This window comes from Entelurus aequoreus, linkage group LG18 (genome assembly GCF_033978785.1).
Source record: "Entelurus aequoreus isolate RoL-2023_Sb linkage group LG18, RoL_Eaeq_v1.1, whole genome shotgun sequence".
Classification (NCBI taxonomy): Eukaryota; Metazoa; Chordata; class Actinopteri; order Syngnathiformes; family Syngnathidae; genus Entelurus; species Entelurus aequoreus.
Window position 1 is genome coordinate 35,452,202 of NC_084748.1, and position 22,594 is coordinate 35,474,795.

A 22,594-nucleotide genomic window follows, 5' to 3' on the forward strand; every position below is an offset into this window, starting at 1 on the left:
AGGATATTGTCGGAAAAAAACAACAACAGTGAAAATGTTGTATTCGATTTACTTTTGAAGGGCAATGTCAATAAAGTCTATTATTGTATTCTATTCTAACAAATAGCAAAAATCAGAATGTAATGAGAAAAAGCTGAAATGTTAAGTTAAAGTTAAAGTGCCAATGATTGTCACACAGTGTCCGCCCTGAGATCGGTAGGTTGTGAGTACAAACCCCGGCCGAGTCATACCAAAGACTATAAAAATGGGACCCATTACCTCCCTGCTTGGCACTCAGCATCAAGGGTTGGAATTGGGGGTTATATCACCAGAATGATTCCCGGGCGCAGCCACCGCTGCTGCTCACTGCTCCCCTCACCTCCCAGGGGGTGATCATCTAGCTAATAATGAATAATAATCTACTCAGTCACCGATAACACAAAGCTAATACAAAGTTTTGTCTTTGAATATGTATAAAATCTGTTTTTAGCAATGTAAAAAAAAAATATATGTATATCAAAATGGCCCGTGCATACTTCAGTATGTGGCTCTTGGTGGAAAAGTACAGACACCCTTGCACTACAGCATTAGTGGAATTTCCCCAGAATCATAGTAGCATAATGTATCTGTTCATGCTGAGCCACTATCAACATGACACATTGGTATATTAGAAACATGCCGAGCCTCACCTCTCATCATGAAAAATAAAAAACTGGAAATGGTGACATAAAGTAAATATTACGAACAGTCACAGTTCAGCACAGTCAAATGACACAGTTAGCTCACAGGTGTCAAACTCAAGGCCCCGGGGGCCAGATATGGCCTGCCACATCATTATTGTGGCCCGCGGAAGCCTGGTAATATTATGCGTAAATAAAGTAATTTATCTTTTCTTACAAATATATATTTTTTCCATTTAGACAGCAAAAAAAAAATACAATATATTTTCAGACATTAAATAAATATTTATAAATACCTGCTTGACTTTCGATTTTAAAGCAAGTAATCCAAAAATTACACTGTAAAAAGGACAATAGGTTTTAGGGTAAAATTCTGGCGACTCAGCTGCTAGTTTTTGCAGTAAAATTTACGGTGGTTTTTACAGCATATTAAGTTCAAGTTAAAATTAAAGTACCAATGATTGTCACACACACAGTAGGTGTGGTGAAACTTGTCCTCTGCATTTGACCCATCCCCTTGTTCACCCCCTGGGAGGTGAGGGGAGCAGTGGGCAGCGGCGGTGCCGCGCCCGAGAATCATTTTTGGTGATTTAACCCCCAATTCCAACCCTTGATGCTGAGTGTCAAGCAGGGAGGTAATGGGTCCCATTTTTATAGTCTTTGGCATGACTCGGCCAGGGTTTGAACTCACAACCTACCGATCTCAGGGCGGACACTCTAACCCAGTGGTTCTTAACCTGGGTTCAATCGGTGAGTCGGCCTCTGGGTTTCGGCGGAGCCTCCGCCACGGCGGTAAAGACACATCCAACTTATCGTGTAAATAAAAACTTCTCCCTATCAGCGTATTATGGATACCCCCAAACAATGTTCCCTCTAATTTTCCATCTGATTTGCAGGTTGTTTGATTGATCGATTGAAACTTTTACTAGCAGATTGCAAAGGAAGAGAATACATTATATGACACAGTACAGTTTACACAGTACAGTACATATTCCGTACAATTGATCACTAAATGGTAACACCCGAATAAGTTTTTCAACTTGTTTAAGTCGGGGTCCACGTTAATCAATTCATGGTAATGTGTGTAAGGTGTGTAATTTGTTGTGAGTTCATGCACTGTGTTGGTTTTGTTCTTTGAACAAGGTGATGTTCATGCACGGTTCATTTTGTGCACCGGTAAAAAAATATATACATTTTTTATTTTCACTAAAGAAGGGTTCGGTGAATGCGCATATGAAACTGGTGGGGTTCGGTACCTCCAACAAGGTTAAGAACCACTGCTCTAACCAATAGGCCACTTAGTAGGTGTACAATTACTGTAAAAGAAAAACCAGTACTGCAGTTTTTTGTTTTTTTACATTCAGAAACGTTAGCTTGCTGTTAGTGGTTGGCTATTGTATCCTCATGTAGTGAAGCATGTTTAGCTATTCCTCGTCCTGCACGGATGATACTTGTAAGAAACGTACTTTATTTGTCGATATGGAGGTGATGATTAGTGATTTAGAAGTAGCTAAAACACTGCCGACTGCGGATGGACGTTAGTCGCCAGCTAGCTACTCCTGTTCAAAACACCTCTTCCAGAGCAGCGCTTCAGTGTGAAAAGCTTCACCTTTATTGTTTGTTTTTAAGCCAAAATACATCCATTCTCCCTCTTGTGTCTTCACAGTACACTGTGTGTATGCCTTGCCGAACAGCAATGTCACAACGTGACGACGGCGCAATCATTTCCGAAAAAAAAAAAAGATAGCGGTATTTTTTAGAAGCCGTATAGTACTGTTTTTAAGTCATTAGTACCGTGGTACTTTATTAGTACCTGTATACTGTACAACCCTAGTTTGAACAATAAGCTACTTTGTATTAGAAATGGCAACAGCGGAGGATGCGTGTGCATGTAGGATAGAGAAAAAGAAGGAACTTATTGACGACAATGTCGGACTCGCGCAAAGCTCTTCGGGTAAAACTTTACCATATATGGAGATGACCGACATCACACTTGGGAAAAAACGTCACAAATTGGGCAAATTCCAAACGGCTTGTTTGGAGGAAGGCGAGATTGTTTAATAAATTTCTCCGCCATGCCTCCATGTTTTGAATTCACAATTTCATATACAAATATACAACACAGGTACCCAGAGGTAGGAAAAGTTGGTTTACCATTTAAAGTTTGACAAAAAAAAACGCCAAAGGAGTCTGAGCCTCAGCAGCCATCATGAACCACACCGTACGTCACATGTTGTCATTAAATGATTGCTTGAATCAAAAATTAAATGTATGTGTTGAGTGTCCAATTACCTGTTTTGGCCGAGTGAGCATTCATCATCTCGGTGAGATGCTCGGCTTCGTCCTTACAGTCTATGCCACAAACTGCGGCGCTGCAGAACACACAAAGTTACACAACGGTTACTCAGCATTTTAACATTTATTTTTATGGAACACGTCTATCTTCAATTTTTTTTAAATTGACATTTTAACACAAAAACGGACCACAAGTATGCATAATATTGTTTCATATAAGAATGCGGTTGCATAACAAAATTTTACATTTTAAATATTTCAATTTGATGAAATTGTAATTAGCCAACTTCCCACATCAACAACACCCTTCAAATACGGTTTCAATCACTTGTGTATTGAAATGTATGTAAGATAATACAGAAAATTATTGTAATATATATTACTGTAAAATGTCAATTAATGAATGACAGTGCACTTAATATGATATTTTATTTAAGAAAAAAACATTCTTAGCCCCTTCCTGATCCATCACTGATTAGAATATAATAGCAAACTTCCCCTGGGATCAAATCAAATTTGTTTTAATTATGTTAATCTTGTTATTTAACATGTTTTCTTTCCCATGGATCTAATTCAATTCAAGCTAGACTTTAAAAAAGTATAAAAATATTTTCACGAAAATAATTTTTTTTTAAATAAAATTCTGCTTATCTACATAGGTCCCCAATGTAGCTCCTGTACTATATACTATCCTTGTAAAGTAGACATTGAATTACAACTCATGTGAGGGATGTCATTTTGAACATATTACCAGAGCTGTACAATATATCACAAGTCGTGGTCCCTTTTTTTTGCAGTACAGTAAAAGAGGGTAAAATTATTAGAAACAGATGTCAGTATGATGAAGTACAGTACCACAACCACCATACTTTACTTTATTGTTAAATGAGTAAGTCTTTGACAGTGTCAGTCAAAACTGAGCATTAACTTGTAGAATATATGTTAGGGCTTCAACGCTTTAAAGCGGATTAATCATCGGATTTTATTGCAGTGCATGCGCAAATGTGGAGTTGATCCGGTAGTGATATGTGGTATATATGGAAGAGTGTAAAAGGAAAATTTTAGTTAAAAAAAACAAAAACGTGACGCAACAAAGTATGGCACCTTTATCTTTAAATAGCACATAACAGGTCCACATTGATGTGGATAAATGTTTGTTTATAAATGTTTTCTTAGCTTCAACATGATCTTAAAGGTGTTTAATAGACATATATATATATATATATATATATATATATATATATATATATATATATATATATATATATATATATATATATATATATATATATATATATATATATATATATATATATGACTTTCTTTGCTCATGTGAAATGAAACACAATTATTATAAATTATTATTGCTATTATGTATAAAAAATTAATGCTATTTGATCCTCATTAATCAAAATGAATCCCCAACAACCAGTGATTAATCTTATTATGATCATTTAACAGCATTATTGTTAAAGGCAGTGTTTGACTCTTGTACAGTGCAACTGTGGCTATTCCTTATTTTATGCTAAGCAAAAATATGTTTGTCAGTGTTTATTTTTACGTACAGTCCCTTCAAGGTTTGCAGCTTCACTCTATTGCGTTTTTTTTTTTAAGCAGACATTTTCCTCTCTTATTCCAGTTAATTGGTTCCGGAAATGTATGACTGAATTTTCACAAAAGTAGGAATTGGTAATTACAAATTGAATATTTTCATAGCTAGATCATAAAAACTGTTTATGGCATTCTAAATAAAAAAAATTAGCATTCTGAGGGTCCCCTAGACTTGAAACAACACCATTTACACTTATTTATATTAACATATAGTTCTCACACTTCCGATTTTCCTTAAGCCACTTTTTCAGTTTTGTGGAAAAATAAATATATATTGTAATGTTTACAGTTAGTTGTTGTAATGCACAGTACATTTTGATTACTGTAGAAAAATACTGCTTTGAAATCCTGGTAATTTTTCTTTACAGTGTATTTCATGTCCGTCGGGCGCTTATAATTTTAAAAAGCATATCTAGAAGCTCGTAAACTGATTTGTATGCTCTAGTTATGAACATGTATAATTAGAATCTATTATTAGGGTTACTGTAATCATAGGCGCCAATCCCGTGGGTGCTTCGGGGCCTGAGCACCCACGGATAATGCCGGGCACCTACGTGGGATTGATGGCGACTTTCAATTTATGAAATAATTTTTGCATAATCAATCTTGTTGACATTAATTTTGTAGCGAGTTTGGACCGTTTTACATAATAAAAAGTCACAAGTCACATATTCTATAATACAACAAGTCTAACCAAGACTTCATTGTGCCCGATTATAAACTAATGTCACAATCATCCTGACTTTGAACACTCTGCACAAGAGCGAATGAAGGGCATACTTAGTCAACAGCCATACATGTCACACTAAGGGTGGCAGTGTGCCATCGATATTTTTTAACATCAAAAAATGTTCTTTCGTTTTTTTTTTAATGTATATTATGTTTATAAACTCAGGAAATATTTTCCCTGGACACATGAGGACTTTGAACATGACCAATGTATGATCCTCTAACGACTGGGTATCGGATTGATACCTAAATTTGCGGTATCCTCCAAAACTAATGTAAAGTATCAAACAACAGAAGAATAAGTGATTATTACATTTTAACAGAAGTGTAGATAGAACATGTTGAAACAGAAAGTAAGCAGATATTAACAGTAAATGAGCAAGTAAATTAATAATTAATGTTTTACCACTTGTCCTTAATAAGGTTGACAAAATAATAGAATGATAAATGACACAATATGTTACTGCATATGTCAGCAGACTAATTAGGAGCCTTTGTTTGTTCACTTACTACTAAAAGACAAGTTGTCTTTTATGTTCACTATTTTATTTAAGGACAAACTTGCAATAAGAAATATATGTTTAATGTACCCTAAGATTTTTGTTAAAATAAAGCCAATAATGAAATTTTTTGTGGTCCTTTTTATTTAGAAAAGTACCGAAAAGTATCTAAATACTTTTGGTACCGGCGCCGGTACCAAAATATTGGTATCGGGACAACACTAATACACACACACACCGAGCACCCACTGGCAGAAATGTAGATTGGCGCCTATGACTGTAATCATTTAATTTATTTTAATATGCAGTAGTTTTCTGGATGGTTTTCGGCCTTAAAAATGTGTTTGAAAAACAAAAGAGAATATGACATTACCTTTCAGAATCCCTGGCTTGAACTCTCATCATTCTTTGCAGGGCGCTGTGCAGCCTCTGAAACTGCATCATAAGGTTGAAAGATCGAGATACCAACATTATGAAGAGGAATAATCATAAAAAAATAAAAAATAAAATGGTAACACTTTAGTATGGGTAACATCCATCCATCCATCCATTTTCTACCACTTGTCACTTTTGGGGTCGCTGGAGCCTATCTCAGCTGTATTCCCGCGGAAGGCGGGGTACACCCTAGACAAGTCGTCACCTCATCACAGGGCCAACACAGATAGACAGACTACATTCACACTCACGTTCACACACTAGGGCAGTGTTTTTCAACCACTGTGCCGCGGCACACTAGCGTGAGATACAGTCTGCTGTGCCGTGGGAGATGATCTAAATTCACCTATTTTGGGTAAGAAATATTTTTTGCAAACCAGTAATTATAGTCTGCAAATGATGTGTTGTTGAGTGTCGGTGCTGTCTAGAGCTCGGCAGAGTAACCATGTAATACTCTTCCATATCAGTAGGTGGCAGTAGGTGCTTTGTAGATGTCGGAAACAGCGGGAGGCAGCGTGCAGGTTAAAGGGTATCTAATGCTTAAACCAAAAATAAACAAAAGGTGAGTGCCCCTAAGAAAAAGGCATTGAAGCGTAGGGAAGGCTATGCAGAACAAAACTAAAACTGAACTGGCTACAAAGTAAACAAAAACAGAATGATGGACGACAGCAAAGACTTACTGTGGAGCAAAGACGGCGTCCACAATGTCCATCCGAACATGACACGACAATTGACAATGTGCCCACAAAGAAGGATAAAAACAAAGTAGATGCGGGAAATATCGCTCCAAGGAAGACATGAAACTGCTACAGGAAAATACCAAAAAAAGAGAAAAAGCCACCAAAATAGGAGTGTAAGACAAGAACTAAAACACTACACACAGGAAAACATTAAAAAAAAACTCCAAATAAGTCACAGCGTGATGTGACAAGAGCTTTAGTGATGCATGCTTGGTTATGGTTTGAATTCATATCCAACAATTGCGACAACGACTTTTTACTGTAAACTGTGTTTCGTTTTTTAATGATTTCTGCTGGTGGTGTGCCTCTGGATTTTTTTCAACGCAAAAAATGTGCCTTGGCTCAAAAAAGGTTGAAAAACACTGCACTAGGGAACATATTCACCATTAATTAGTTGCTAATTAACATGCAACTTAGTAACATACTGGCTCTTAATTAGTCATTATTAGGTACTTATTAATGCCTTATCCCGCATTGAATTATATATTTGTATAGCACTTTTCTCTAGTGACTCAAAGCACTTTACATTGTGAAACCCAATGTCTAAGTTACATTTTTAAAGTGTGGGTTGCACTGGGAGCAGGTGGGTAAAGTGTCTTGCCCAAGGACACAACGGCAGTGACTAGGTTGGCAGAAGCAGGGATCAAACCTGGAACCCTCAAGTTGCTGGCACGGCCACTCTACCAACCGAGCTATACCGCCCCATGCATGGCCTTATTATAAGCCATTAACTAAGAGTCTTCCCTCAATAACCTCAGAATTATTGCTTAATGGTAGAGATGTCCGATATTATTGGCCGATAAATGCTTTAAAATGTAATATCGGAAGTTATCGGTATCGGTTTCAAAAAGTAAAATTCATGACTTTTTAAAACGCCGCTGTACGGAGTGGTACACGGACGTAGGGAGAAGTACAGAGCAGTTGCGTCTCCCAGTCATACTTGCCAACCCTCCCGATTTTCCCGGGGACTCCCGAATTTCAGTGCCCCTCCCGAAAATCTCCCGGGGCAACCATTCTCCCGAATCTCTCCCGATTTTCACCCAGACAACAATATTGGGGGCGTGCCTTAGAGGCACTGCCTTTGCGTGCCGGCCCAATCATATAATATCTACGGCTTTTCACACACACAAGTGAATGCAAGGCATACTTGGTCAACAGCCATACAGGTCACACTGAGGGTGACCGTATAAACAACTTTAACACTGTTACAAATATGCGCCACACTATGAACCCACACCAAACAAGAATGACAAACACATTTCGGGAGAACAACCGCACCGTAACACAACATAAACACAACAGAACAAATACCCAGAACCCCTTGCAGCACTAACTCTTCCGGGACGCTACAAAATACACACACACACACACACACCCTGTAGCGTCCCGGAAGAGTTAGTGCTGCAAAGGGTTCTGGGTATTTGTTCTGTTGTGTGTTGTGTTACGGTGCGGATGTTCTCCCGAAATGTGTTTGTCATTCTTGTTTGGTGTGGATTCACAGTGTGGCGTTTATTTCTAACAGTGTTAAAGTTGTTTGTACGGACACCCTCAGTGTAACCTGTATCGCTGTTGATCAAGTATGCATTGCATTCACTTGTGTGTGTGTGCAGAAGCCGCGCATATTATGTGACTGGGCCAGCGCTCGTTGGAGTGGATGAAAAGCGGACGTGACGAATTTCGGGAGGGGCACTGAAATTTGTGAGTCTACCGGGAGGGTTGGCAAGTATGACAATTAGCGGTGAATGCAGTGTTACCACGGCACCGCCGCTGTATATAATCGGCGGGCCAGCTCTAGTGTTAATTTGATATTGCCTCAATGGCTAAATGAAATTACACAAATTTGGCCCACGGGCCAGAGTTTGACACCCATGCCTTAGAGGCACTGTCTTTGCGTGCCTACTCAATCACATAATATCTTTGGCTTTTCACACACACAAGTGAATGCAAGGCATACTTGTTCAACAGCCATACAGGCCACACTGAGGGTGACCGTATAAACAACTTTAACACTGTTACAAATATGCGCCACACTGTGAACCCACACCAAACAAGAATGACTAACACATTTTGGGAGAACATCCGCACCAAAACACAACATAAACACAACAGAATAAATACCCAGAACCCCTTGCAGCACTAACTCTCCCGGGACGCAACAATATACACTACCCTCTCCCCCCCCCCCCAACCCCGCCCACCTCAACCTCCTCATTCTCTCTCAGGGAGAGCATGTCCCAAATTCCAAGCTGCTGTTTTGAGGCATGTTAAAAAAAATAATGCACTTTGTGACTTCAATAATAAATATGTCAGTGCCATGTTGGCATTTTTTTCCATAACTTGAGTTGATTTATTTTGGAAAACCTTGTTACATTGTTTAATGCATCCATTGGGGCATCACAACAAAATTAGGCATAGTAATGTGTTAATTCCACGACTGTATATATCGGTATCGGTTGATATCTGTAATTAAGAGTTGGACGATATCGGAATATCGGATATGGGCAAAAAAGCCATTATCGGACATCTCTACTTATTAGTAGCCCTAACACCCTTATATGTTGCCCTACACTGTAAAAATAAATTCTGTAAAAAAACGGTCATCTACTGCATGGCAGCTACGGCTGCCAAACGAAAACCATAAAATTAAAGTAAAACATTGTAAACCAAATAATGATCAAAAACATATTTACAGAAATTTTCATGAAACGTTTTGCGGAAAAATATCGTAATTTTACAGATTTTTACTAAATTATTAAGATCAACCACCTTTAATAAAGTGACGATACAAACAGTTCTGCAGACAAATACCTTTATTCTACAGAGTTTTTCCAAATTATTACAATGAAACACCTTTAATGAAGTGACAATACTGGCAGTTCCACAGAAATATACCATTATTTTACAGATTTTTTCTGAATTGTTAAGATCAACCACCTTTAATAAAGTGACGATGCAAACAGTTCTGCAGAAAAATACCTTTATTCTACAGAGTTTTTCCAAATTATTACAATCAAACGCCTTTAATGAAGTGACAATACTGGCAGTTCCACAGAAATATACCATTATTTTACAGATTTTTTTCTGAATTGTTAAGATCAACCACCTTTAATAAAGTGACGATGCAAACAGTTCTGCAGAAAAATACCTTTATTCTACAGAGTTTTTCCAAATTATTACAATGAAACACCTTTAATGAAGTGACAATGCTGGCAGTTCCACAGAAAAAATACCATTATTTTACAGATTTTTTCTGAATTGTTAAGATCAACCACCTTTAATAAAGTGACGATGCAAACAGTTCTGCAGAAAAATACCTTTATTCTACAGAGTTTTTCCAAATTATTACAATGAAACACCTTTAATGAAGTGACAATGCTGGCAGTTCCACAGAAAAAATACCATTATTTTACAGATTTTTTCTGAATTGTTCAAATCAACCACCTTTAATAAAGTGACGATGCAAACAGTTCTGCAGAAAAATACCTTTATTCTACAGAGTTTTTCCAAATTATTACGATTCTAACACCTTTAATGAAGTGACAATACTGGCAGTTCCACAGAAAAAATACCATTATTTTACAGATTTTTTCTGAATTGTTAAAATCAACCACCTTTAATAAAGTGACGATGCAAACAGTTCTGCAGAAAAATACCTTTATTATACAGAGTTTTTCCAAATTATTACAATGAAACACCTTTAATGAAGTGACAATGCAGGCAGTTCCACAGAAAAAATACCATTATTTTACAGATTTTTTTCTGAATTGTTAAAATCAACCACCTTTAATAAAGTGACGATGCAAACAGTTCTGCAGAAAAATACCTTTATTCTACAGAGTTTTTCCAAATTATTACAATGAAACACCTTTAATGAAGTGACAATACTGGCAGTTCCACAGAAATATACCATTATTTTACAGATTTTTTCTGAATTGTTAAGATCAACCACCTTTAATAAAGTGACGATGCAAACAGTTCTGCAGAAAAATACCTTTATTCTACAGAGTTTTTCCAAATTATTACAATGAAACGCCTTTAATGAAGTGACAATACTGGCAGTTCCACAGAAAAAATACCATTATTTTACAGATTTTTTCTGAATTGTTAAGATCAACCACCTTTAATAAAGTGACGATGCAAACAGTTCTGCAGAAAAATACCTTTATTCTACAGAGTTTTTCCAAATCATTACAATGAAACACCTTTAATGAAGTGACAATGCTGGCAGTTCCACAGAAAAAATACCATTATTTTACAGATTTTTTTCTGAATTGTTAAGATCAACCACCTTTTAATAAAGTGACGATGCAAACAGTTCTGCAGAAAAATACCTTTATTCTACAGAGTTTTTCCAAATTATTACAATCAAACGCCTTTAATGAAGTGACAATACTGGCAGTTCCACAGAAATATACCATTATTTTACAGATTTTTTCTGAATTGTTAAGATCAACCACCTTTAATAAAGTGACGATGCAAACAGTTCTGCAGAAAAATACCTTTATTCTACAGAGTTTTTCCAAATCATTACAATGAAACACCTTTAATGAAGTGACAATGCTGGCAGTTCCACAGAAAAATACCATTATTTTACAGATTTTTACTAAATTATTAAGATCATCCACCTTTAATAAAGTGACGATACAAACAGTTCTGCAGACAAATACCTTTATTCTACAGAGTTTTTCCAAATTATTACAATTCTAACACCTTTAATGAAGTGACAATGCTGGCAGTTCCACAGAAATATACCATTATTTTACAGATTTTTTCTGAATTGTTAAGATCAACCACTTTTAATAAAGTGACGATGCAAACAGTTATGCAGAAAAATACCTTTATTCTACAGAGTTTTTCCAAATTATTACAATGAAACACCTTTAATGAAGTGACAATGCTGGCAGTTCCACAGAAAAAATACCATTATTTTACAGATTTTTTCTGAATTGTTAAAATCAACCACCTTTAATAAAGTGACGATGCAAACAGTTCTGCAGAAAAATACCTTTATTCTACAGAGTTTTTCCAAATTATTACAATGAAACACCTTTAATGAAGTGACAATGCTGGCAGTTCCACAGAAAAAATACCATTATTTTACAGATTTTTTTCTGAATTGTTAAGATCAACCACCTTTAATAAAGTGACGATGCAAACAGTTCTGCAGAAAAATACCTTTATTCTACAGAGTTTTTCCAAATTATTACAATCAAACGCCTTTAATGAAGTGACAATGCTGGCAGTTCCACAGAAAAAATACCATTATTTTACAGATTTTTACTAAATTATTAAGATCATCCACCTTTAATAAAGTGACGATGCAAACAGTTCTGCAGAAAAATACCTTTATTCTACAGAGTTTTTCCAAATTATTACAATGAAACACCTTTAATGAAGTGACAATGCAGGCAGTTCCACAGAAAAAATACCATTATTTTACAGATTTTTTTCTGAATTGTTAAAATCAACCACCTTTAATAAAGTGACGATGCAAACAGTTCTGCAGAAAAATACCTTTATTCTACAGAGTTTTTCCAAATTATTACAATGAAACACCTTTAATGAAGTGACAATACTGGCAGTTCCACAGAAATATACCATTATTTTACAGATTTTTTCTGAATTGTTCAAATCAACCACCTTTAATAAAGTGACGATGCAAACAGTTCTGCAGAAAAATACCTTCATTCTAGTACGGACATAGACTTTTATATAACAAGCTACATATTCAATGAAAGATAATTACTGTAATGTTACATGAATTTGAAAGTAATTTAAGAAAACAGAAAATGCTATGTATAATTAATTTGGTATTTTTCTGTAAAAAAAATATACATTGTTTGTCATTACTGGCATATTACCTAAAATAACAGGCGGATTGTTTATTTACAGATAATGTCTTCAATTCTACAGTTTTATAAACTATTTAAAAAAAATAGAAAATTACAGTAGAAATGTAGAGTAAATTAAACCATAAAAATAGGATTATTTTTTTTACAGTGTAGTGTCCAAATAACTGTAAATTAAGTCTTTGTTACTTAGAATATGTTCCCCATGCTAAAGTGTTACCAAAATGATATATGTTCCATGCATGTTTGCACTCACCTCGGGACATGCCAGTTTGCGGATGCTCTCCCCGAGCGTATGTAGGTTAACTTTGCCTCGGCTGCTCCTCGCCCGGAGTGGATCCTCCTCGTCTTTTTTGCCGTCAGAAACGGGCAAGACCCCCGCTGTGCAGGCGTCGCCTGCTGCTGCTGCGGAGCTTTCCCCCAATTCTGCTCCCTTCTTCTTCTCGCCCTCCTCCTCCTCCTCCTCATCCTCATGCTCCTGCTGGTGACGATGGTGCTGCTGCTGGCGGCTTTTGGAGAAGGGACACTCTCCGGATATTTGAAGTTCCTTCAGCCTGGCGCAGAACATCTTCACTGCCGCGACGTCCCTCGGCAAGCGTGCATGGGGACCATGGTCGTGCGCACCATCATCATCATCACCATCATCATCATCAGCCTCCTCCTCCTCCAGGAGGTGTATTTAGAAGGCGATGGAACATGCACTGGAAGCTGCTTGGACTGATGATGTCTGGGCGAGATCGCCACCAAAAAAAAAAAAGAGAAGCCAAGAAGCTGAAGGAGGAGGGGGGGGGGGGGGGGGGGGGTGAGGAGCCGCAGGCCAATCCAGGCGCACGCACGGCTGGTGGAGGTCGGCGTCCTCGTCCTATCAGCACCGAGACATTATTTCCAGCCGACTTCTCAAGCGCACTTTTATTCATTTTTCATTCCATCTTCGCGTCATGCGTGCGCCCTCCGCGGACACAACATTAGGGACACCTGCACAATCTCGCATGACCTGCCCCCAATGTGACGAGTCCACATTTCTTCCAAATAGTGTTGTAACGATACCAATATTTTTTGGTACCGCGTACTAAAAATATTTCGGTACTCCTCGGTACTTTTCCAAATAAAGGGGACCACAAAAAAATTGCATTGTTGGCGTTATTTAAAAAAATAAACCTTAGGGTACATTTTTATTGCAGTTAAAGGCCTACTGAAATGAGATTTTCTTATTTAAACGGGGATAGCAGATCCATTCTATGTGTCATACATTTCGCGATATTGCCATATTTTTGCTGAAAGGATTCAGTAGAGAACATCGACGATAAAGTTTGCAACTTTTGGTCGCTGATAAAAAAAAAGCCTTGCCTTTACCGGAAGTAGCGTGACGTCACAGGTTGTGGAGCTCCTCACATCTGCGCATTGTTTTCAATCATGGACGCCAGCAGCGTGAGCGATTCGGACCGAGAAAGACACGTTTACCCCATTAATTTGAGCGAGGATGACAGATTTGTGGATGAGGAAAGTGAGAGTGAAGGATTAGAGGGCAGTGGAAGCGATTCAGATAGGGAAGATGCTGTGAGAGGCGGGTGGGACCTGATATTCAGCTGGGAATGACTAAAACAGTAAATAAACACAAGACATACACTACTGTTCAAAAGTTTGGGGTCACCCAAACAATTTTGTGGAATAGCCTTAATTTCTAAGAACAAGAATAGACTGTCGAGTTTCAGATGAAAGTTATCTTTTTCTGGCCATTTTGAGCGTTTAATTGACCCCACAAATGTGATGCTTCAGAAACTCAATCTGCTCAAAGGAAGGTCAGTTTTGTAGCTTCTGTAACGAGCTAAACAGTTATCAGATGTGTGAACATGATTGCACAAGGGTTTTCTAATCATCAATTAGCCTTCTGAGCCAATGAGCAAACACATTGCACCATTAGAACACTGGAGTGATAGTTGCTGGAAATGGGCCTCTATACACCTATGTAGGTATTGCACCAAAAACCAGACATTTGCAGCTAGAATAGTCATTTACCACATTAGCAATGTATAGAGTGTATTTCTTTAAAGTACAGTGCTTTTCCTTCAAAAATAAGGACATTTCAATGTGACCCCAAACTTTTGAACGGTAGTGTATATATAAATGATAAATGATAAATGGGTTATACTTGTATAGCGCTTTTCTACCTTCAAGGTACTCAAAGCGCTTTGACACTATTTCCACCTTCACCCATTCACACACACATTCACACACTGATGGCGGGAGCTGCCATGCAAGTCGCTAACCAGCAGCCATCAGGAGCAAGGGTGAAGTGTGTCTTGCCCAAGGACACAACGGACATGACTAGGATGGTAGAAGGTGGGGATTGAACCCCAGTAACCACCAACCCTCAGATTGCTGGCACAGCCACTCTACCAACTTCGCCACGCCGTCCCCTCTATTAGCCACAACCAGGCTTATATTTAATATGCCACAAATTAATCGCGCATAACAAACACCTCCCCCCTCCCGTCCATATAACCCACCAATACTGTCATGTCTGTGTTCATGTTTTTGTTTGGCCATGTGCTGTTTTGTTTTTTGGACACTTCCTTAGTTCCTGGTTTCACTTCCTGGTTTTGTTTGTCACCATAGCAACCATTAGTTTCACCTGTTCCACGTTTGGACTCACACACACCTGTCTCACGTTTTCACAGTCATGTCATGCACCTGTTCACAGTTAGTCACGCACCTGTTTTCACTTTTCATGTCACTATATAGGCTTTTCTGTTTCTGTTGTTCGTCCTGGCGACACCACCCATTCATGCCATGTCCACAGTTCCTTGTCACGTTAGTTCTTGTTTCATCTCTTGTCACGTAAGTTTTTGTTTGTTTAATGTTCATAGTTCTCCGCCATTGTGCGCGCCCTTTGTTTTCCTAGTCAAGTTTTTTACCTCCTCTGTGAGCGCCTTTTGTTTGTACCTTTTGTTTGAGTTTATAGTAATAATTAAACTATGTCTTTACCTGCAAGCCACGTTCGTTCCAATTCTTTTGCACCACGGGAGAGCAAACCACGCCATAGACCAAGTCGTGACAGATGTCGCCAGCACGAGAGCTCTCCCGCAAAAAAATGGGACAATTTTGACGAGGTAACGTGGGAGGTCCTGCGCGCCATGGAAGCCGAGACACTCCGCCATTCCCCCATGGAGCGCAGGGATCTCATGTGGGGTCCGACCGGCAAACTGGTGCCGATCAGCTCCCTTTGGTCCGAGGATGGCGCTGCGTCACCGCAGTCCCGGAAGCGCCGCTCCCAACGAAGGACGTCAGGGAGGGCTTCCACAAGCATTGGAAAGGACGCATCGTTCCCGCAAGCTCCTCCCCCTCCGGGCGGAAACGAGCTGCAGCCAGCCCGGCTTCCCCAGGACGACGTCACGCCGCTGCCAGTGGGTGACGTCATGGATTTTTTTCCCCTGAACTCTTTTTCTTGTCAGCCACATCCAACCAAAGACTCTAAATCCATGATTAAATATTACCAAGACATGTTTTTAGAAATCAGATCCTGTCAATCACAGTCACCCAATTTTCATGCCCCGCCCCCCAGGACTCATGCCACGCCCAAGTCAGAATTTTTTTTTCACCCACAAAAGCCCAGGTGGGGGGGAACGAAAGACCTTTTGGACAATTTAGAGGGGAGGATTCTGCCCTCCTCCTGAACCCCCTCCGCCCACCCCAAAAGACGGTTCCAGACCGCGGGGAGCGCGTCTGGGATCCGCTCCTTGAGGGGGGGGCTAGGGCTGGGAATTGTTCAGGTGGGGTGGCTCAGCATCGTCACGCCAAGCCACAGCCTCCAGCACGACCACAACCACCTGTCTTTCGACCTGCCAAGCCACAGCCACCAGCACGACCCCCACCACCAGTCTTTCGTCACGCCAAGACACAGCCTCCAGCACGACCCCCACCACCTGTCTTTCGACCTACCAAGCCACAGCCACCAGCACGACCCCCACCACCTGTCTTTCGACCTGCCAAGCCACAGCCACCAGCACGGCCGCCACCACCAGTTTTTCGACCATGCCAAGAGCCACCTGCTCCACGCCCAGCTCCACGCCAAGCGCCACCAGTACCTGCTCCACGCCAAGCGCCACCAGTACCTGCTCCACGCCAAGCGCCACCAGTACCTGCTCCACGCCAAGCGCCACCAGTACCTGCTCCACGCCAAGCGCCACCAGTACCTGCTCCACGCCAAGCGCCGCCAGTCGCAGCTTCACGACGCCAAGTGCCGCCAGTCGCAGCTTCACGACGCCAAGTGCCGCCAGTCGCAGCTTCACGACGCCAAGTGCCGCCAGTCGCTGCCCCACGCCGCCAAGTGCCGCCCGTGGCTGCCCCACGCCGCCAAGTGCCGCCCGTGGCTGCCCCACGCCGCCAAGTGCCGCCCGTGGCTGCCCCACGCCGCCAAGTGCCGCCCGTGGCTGTCCCACGCCAAGACCAAAGCCAAGACCAAGACCCGCCAAGTGACCAAGACCAAGACCCGCCAAGTGACCAAGACCAAGACCCGCCAAGTGACCAAGACCAAGACCCGCCAAGTGACCAAGACCAAGACCCGCCAAGTGACCAAGACCAAGACCCGCCAAGTGACCCAAACCAAGACCAAGTCCAAGCACAGCCACACCAAGACCAAGTCCAAGACCAACTACGCCAAGACCAAGACCAACCACGCCGAGTCCAAGACCAAGACCAACCACGCCAAGTCCAAGACCAAGACCAACCACGCCAAGACCAAGTCCAAGACCAAGACCCAGACCCTCGCCAAGACCAAGACCAAGACCCATGCCAAGACCAAGACCCTCGTCAAGACCCGCCACGCCAAGCTTCGCCGCCTGACGCACCACGCCAAGCTTCGCCGCCTGACGCACCACGCCAAGCTTCGCCGCCTGCCACGACAACGCGCCCACCTCCTCGTCGGCCAAGGATGTGGCCTTTCCATGGGCGTCCGCCACGCCAGGTGCGCCGACCTCCTCGTCTGCCACGAATGTGGCCATTCCCAGGTCGCCCACCTCGTCAGGTTCAGCGGCGGTCTACCCGCCGCCGCCACCTGACTCTGCCCCGGTGGATTCGGGGACACCTGGTCTGGCGACCCACCGCCATGTCCCCCTCCCCCCCTCCCATGACTCTTGATCCTGTTTTTTGTTTTTGGCCATCTGGGATCTGTCCGTAAGGGGGGGGTTCTGTCATGTCTGTGTTCATGTTTTTGTTTGGCCATGTGCTGTTTTGTTTTTTGGACACTTCCTTAGTTCCTGGTTTCACTTCCTGGTTTTGTTTGTCACCATAGCAACCATTAGTTTCACCTGTTCCACGTTTGGACTCACACACACCTGTCTCACGTTTTCACAGTCATGTCATGCACCTGTTCACAGTTAGTCACGCACCTGTTTTCACTTTTCATGTCACTATATAGGCTTTTCTGTTTCTGTTGTTCGTCCTGGCGACACCACCCATTCATGCCATGTCCACAGTTCCTTGTCACGTTAGTTCTTGTTTCATCTCTTGTCACGTAAGTTTTTGTTTGTTTAATGTTCATAGTTCTCCGCCATTGTGCGCGCCTTTTGTTTTCCTAGTCAAGTTTTTTACCTCCTCTGTGAGCGCCTTTTGTTTGTACCTTTTGTTTGAGTTTATAGTAATAATTAAACTATGTCTTTACCTGCACGCCACGTTCGTTCCAATTCTTTTGCACCACGGGAGAGCAAACCACGCCATAGACCAAGTCGTGACAAATACAACTCAAACACCCGCACAACACACTCAGTCCCAAAGTACCGTTCACCTCCCCAAAGTTCATACAGCACATATATTTCCCCAAAGTTACGTGACATGCACATAGCGGCACGCACGGACGGGCAAGCGATCAAATGTTTGGAAGAAAGCTGTGTACTCACGGTAGCGCGTCTGCTATCCAACTCAAAGTCCTCCTGGTTGTGTTGCTGTAGCCAGCCGCTAATACACCGATCCCACCTACAGCTTTCTTCTTTGCAGTCTCCATTGTTAATTGAACAAATTGCAAAAGATTCACCAACACAGATGTCCAGAATACTGTGGAATTTTGTGATGAAAACAGAGCTGTTTGTATTGGGACACAATGGTGTCCCAATACTTCCGCACAATCCGTGACGTCACGCGCAAACGTCATCATACCGAGACGTTTTCAGCCGGATATTTCCCGGGAAATTTAAAGTTGCACTTTATAAGTTAACCCGGCCGTATTGGCATGTGTTGCAATGTTAAGATTTCATCATTGATATATAAACTATCAGACTGCGTGGTCGGTAGTAGTGGGTTTCAGTAGGCCTTTAAGTCCTTAAATAAAATAGTGAACATACAAGACAACTTGTCTTTTATGGATGGATAGTAAGTAGTGAAGTGAATTATATTTATATAGCGCTCTTCTCTAGTGATTCAAAGCGCTCTACATTGTGAAAACCATTATCTAAGTTTAATTTTTAAACCAGTGTGGGTGGCACTGGGAGCAGGTGGGTAAGGACACAACTGCAGTGACTAGGATGGCAGACCCGGGGATCGAACCTGGAACCCACAGCCACTCTACCAACTGAGCTATACCGTCCGTAAACAAACGAACTAAATCAAACGTATGTTTCTTATCGCAGTTAAGTCCTTAAATAAAATAGGGAACATACAAGACAACTTGTCATTTAGTAGTAAGTAAGCAAACAAAGGCTCCTAATTAGTCTGCTGACGTATGCAGTAACATATTGTATCATTTATCATTCTATTATTTTGTCAACATTATTAAAATTAATTATTAATCTACTTGTTCATTTACTGTTAATATCTGCTTACTTTCTCTTTTATCTTTTATCTACCCCTTACTCACCATTGCGTATTATACTCAATGGTTAACTGGACATCTTTATGTGCTCGACGCCTCAATCATTGGTATGTTTTCATCTACAAAACCATTCTGGGTATCACTCCATCTTATCTGTCTTGTCTTTTAACAAAGAAACAAGGAAGTCACAATCTTCGTTCAATGAATGTTCTGCAATTTGTCGTCCCCAAAGTAAGAACTGAACTGGGCAAGAAAGCATTTAGGTTTTCAGCAGCGAAGGCTTGGAATAACCTACAATCAAATATTAAACTTCAAACCCTTGTTACGTTGAATGAGTTTAAAGCTTCTGTGAAAGGACTGCAGTCTACCTTGTCTGTATGCACATGTGTTATGTGAGCAAGTTTTAATGTCATAAATGGGATGTTTTATGTATTTGTTTACTGTTTTTGATGTAACCTTGCTGCTGCCCTCTTGGCCAGGTCTCCCTTGGAAAAGAGATCTTTGATCTCAATGGGATTTTACCTGGTTAAATAAAGGCTAATAAATAAATCTACACTTCTGGTAAAATGTAATAATCACTTATTCTTCTGTTGTTTGATGCTTTACATTAGTTTTGGATGATACCACAAATTTGGGTATCAATTCGAAACCAAGTCGTTACAGGATCATACGTTGGTCATATTCAAAGTCCTCATGTGTCCAGGGTAGTGTTGTAACGATACCAATATTTTGGTACCGGTACCGGAACTAAAATTGTTTCGATACTTTTCGGTACTTTTCTAAATAGGGGACCACAAAAAAATTGCATTATTGGCTTTATTTAAAAAAATAAATCTTAGGGTAAATTAAACATATGTTTCTTTTTACAGTTAAGTCCTTAAATAAAATAGTGAACATACAAGACAACTTGTCTTTTATTAGTAAGTAGTGAAGTGAATTATATTTATATAGTGCTTTTCTCTAGTGATTCAAAGCGCTTTACATTGTGAAACCCATTATCTAAGTTACATTTTTAAACCAGTGTGGGTGGCACTGGGAGCAGGTGGGTAAGGACACAACTGCAGTGACTAGGATGGCAGACCCGGGGATCGAACCTGGAACCCACAGCCACTCTACCAACTGAGCTTTACCGTCCGTAAACAAACAAACTAAATTAAACATATATTTCTTATCGCAGTTAAGTCCTTAAATAAAATAGTGAACATACAAGACAACTTGTCTTTTAGTAGTAAGTAAACAAAGGCCCCTAATTAGTCTGCTGATGTATGCAGTAACATATTGTGTCATTTATCATTCTATTATTTTGTCAAAATTATTAAAATGAATTATTAATCTACTTGTTCATTTACTGTTAATATCTGCTTACTTTCTCTTTTAACATGTTCTGTCTACACTTCTGTTAAAATGTAATAATCACTTATTCTTCTGTTGTTTGATACCCAAATAAACTAGAAAAAAAAGTCGGGCGGCTGGACCAAACAGACAATTGTCCATCGGGGGAGTCACACTTGATCATGATACACGCAGTCATGCGTGTATCATGACAGCAGCATACGCCATCTGGCTAGCTGTGTGCAAACAAAACATGAAATGTGGGCTAATACTTTACAGATACAGTAATATGATTGTTCATATTTTTCAATAAGAACAAATTGGTGGCTTATCACATTGTGTTGTGCATTACAAAGTCAGACGCATTTCGTGTTGACGTAGAAGCGGGCTTATCTCTTGCCATAGTCAACTTTTACAGCTGACACTGTAGCACGCCGATGTGTTACTCAATGGAAAAAGCGTTCCTCTGTGTTCGCTCTTTCAATAACAATGACGCTACAGTTTGGTTATCATACAGGTTACGGAACGTAAATAACAAATAGTTGACGGTTTTTGAATGCATTTTTAAAGTCATTCAGAGGTAGAATTTATTGCTCTCATTAGCTGCATTGATAGCCACCAAGAACGAGACGATTCGAGCCTTTTTTTCTTCTTGTCTCTCATAATGATTATGAACAATAGGCGAAATTCCCCAAAAAAGTGCAGTTCCCCTTTAAACCATTCATCTTCACCGAGACATTACTGCTCGCTACGACCTCACTTTCTTGTAACACTTACAATAAATTAAAGAAAAAAAGGATTGGAGGCCCATCATGTCTGTACATCTGTTAATAACGTATTTGATTGACATAACGAGTGCCATGCTGTTGTAATCGTGACGCTAATGAGAAAAAGGATACAGTTGTTTGCAGTTGATTTCCTGCTACAAATATTAGTCTCATCTACAATTCATGTCTGCAGTTGTTTTTATGGTGTGAAGTTCATATTTTGTCTCATTATTTAGCTATAAATGTCTCTGTTGTTCAGCAATGTTTGCTAGCAGTATCAAGATTCGGTATATGCTGTGGAGCATACGAGGGATTTATTCATCTTGTTTATTAATATTATTAAGGATATTTTCTTGATGATAACAAAGATGCTATAATGTGGTCATTTGTGTTGAATAAAGCACTTGGCTTTCCTGCACAACAAAAACTAAGTTTTAAGTTTCTGTTATGGAAATGGACAGCAAAAATAGGGTGGATATTGGACCAACAATCCCAATATTTATTAATAGGACTTAACATGGCATTAATTTATTTGCACAAGCTCTTCGTAGTTATATTCGGACACAGCAAACACAAAAAAACTAATGCGATCTCTTGTCCTTCCTTTATGTTTAGTTCTGCTCTCAAACACTACTAATATAGTAGAGAATAAACTGGATTGCGTCACAGAAAGTTTCTCAAACAAATCAAATGTTATAAACAAACATTTAACATAATGACCAACATTAAAATACAGTAGCGTAGTAGGCCTAAGTATTCATTGAAAACAAGGCAGCGGTTTTATTTAACAAGTATATTTCATATTTTGGGCCACTGTGACATTACACACAGTTTGAACAGTAACACTGTATTTTAATATATTTATGTAAACATTG

The 22,594-nt window shown here is 40.0% G+C and overlaps 1 protein-coding gene across 1 annotated transcript in view; it reads right to left on the reverse strand.

The window, feature by feature from the left end:
* Positions 1-13,530, reverse strand: part of gucy1a1 (guanylate cyclase 1 soluble subunit alpha 1) — a 45,324-nt gene extending 31,794 nt beyond the window's left edge. The window contains exons 1-3 of the mRNA XM_062027068.1: positions 13,075-13,530; positions 6,168-6,229; positions 2,952-3,031 (exon numbers count right to left, since the gene is read on the reverse strand). Coding sequence (XP_061883052.1) covers positions 2,952-3,031; positions 6,168-6,229; positions 13,075-13,386 — 454 coding nt within the window. The 5' untranslated portion in view covers positions 13,387-13,530. The remainder of the gene's footprint in view (positions 1-2,951; positions 3,032-6,167; positions 6,230-13,074) is intronic.
* Positions 13,531-22,594: the final 9,064 nt, after the last annotated feature.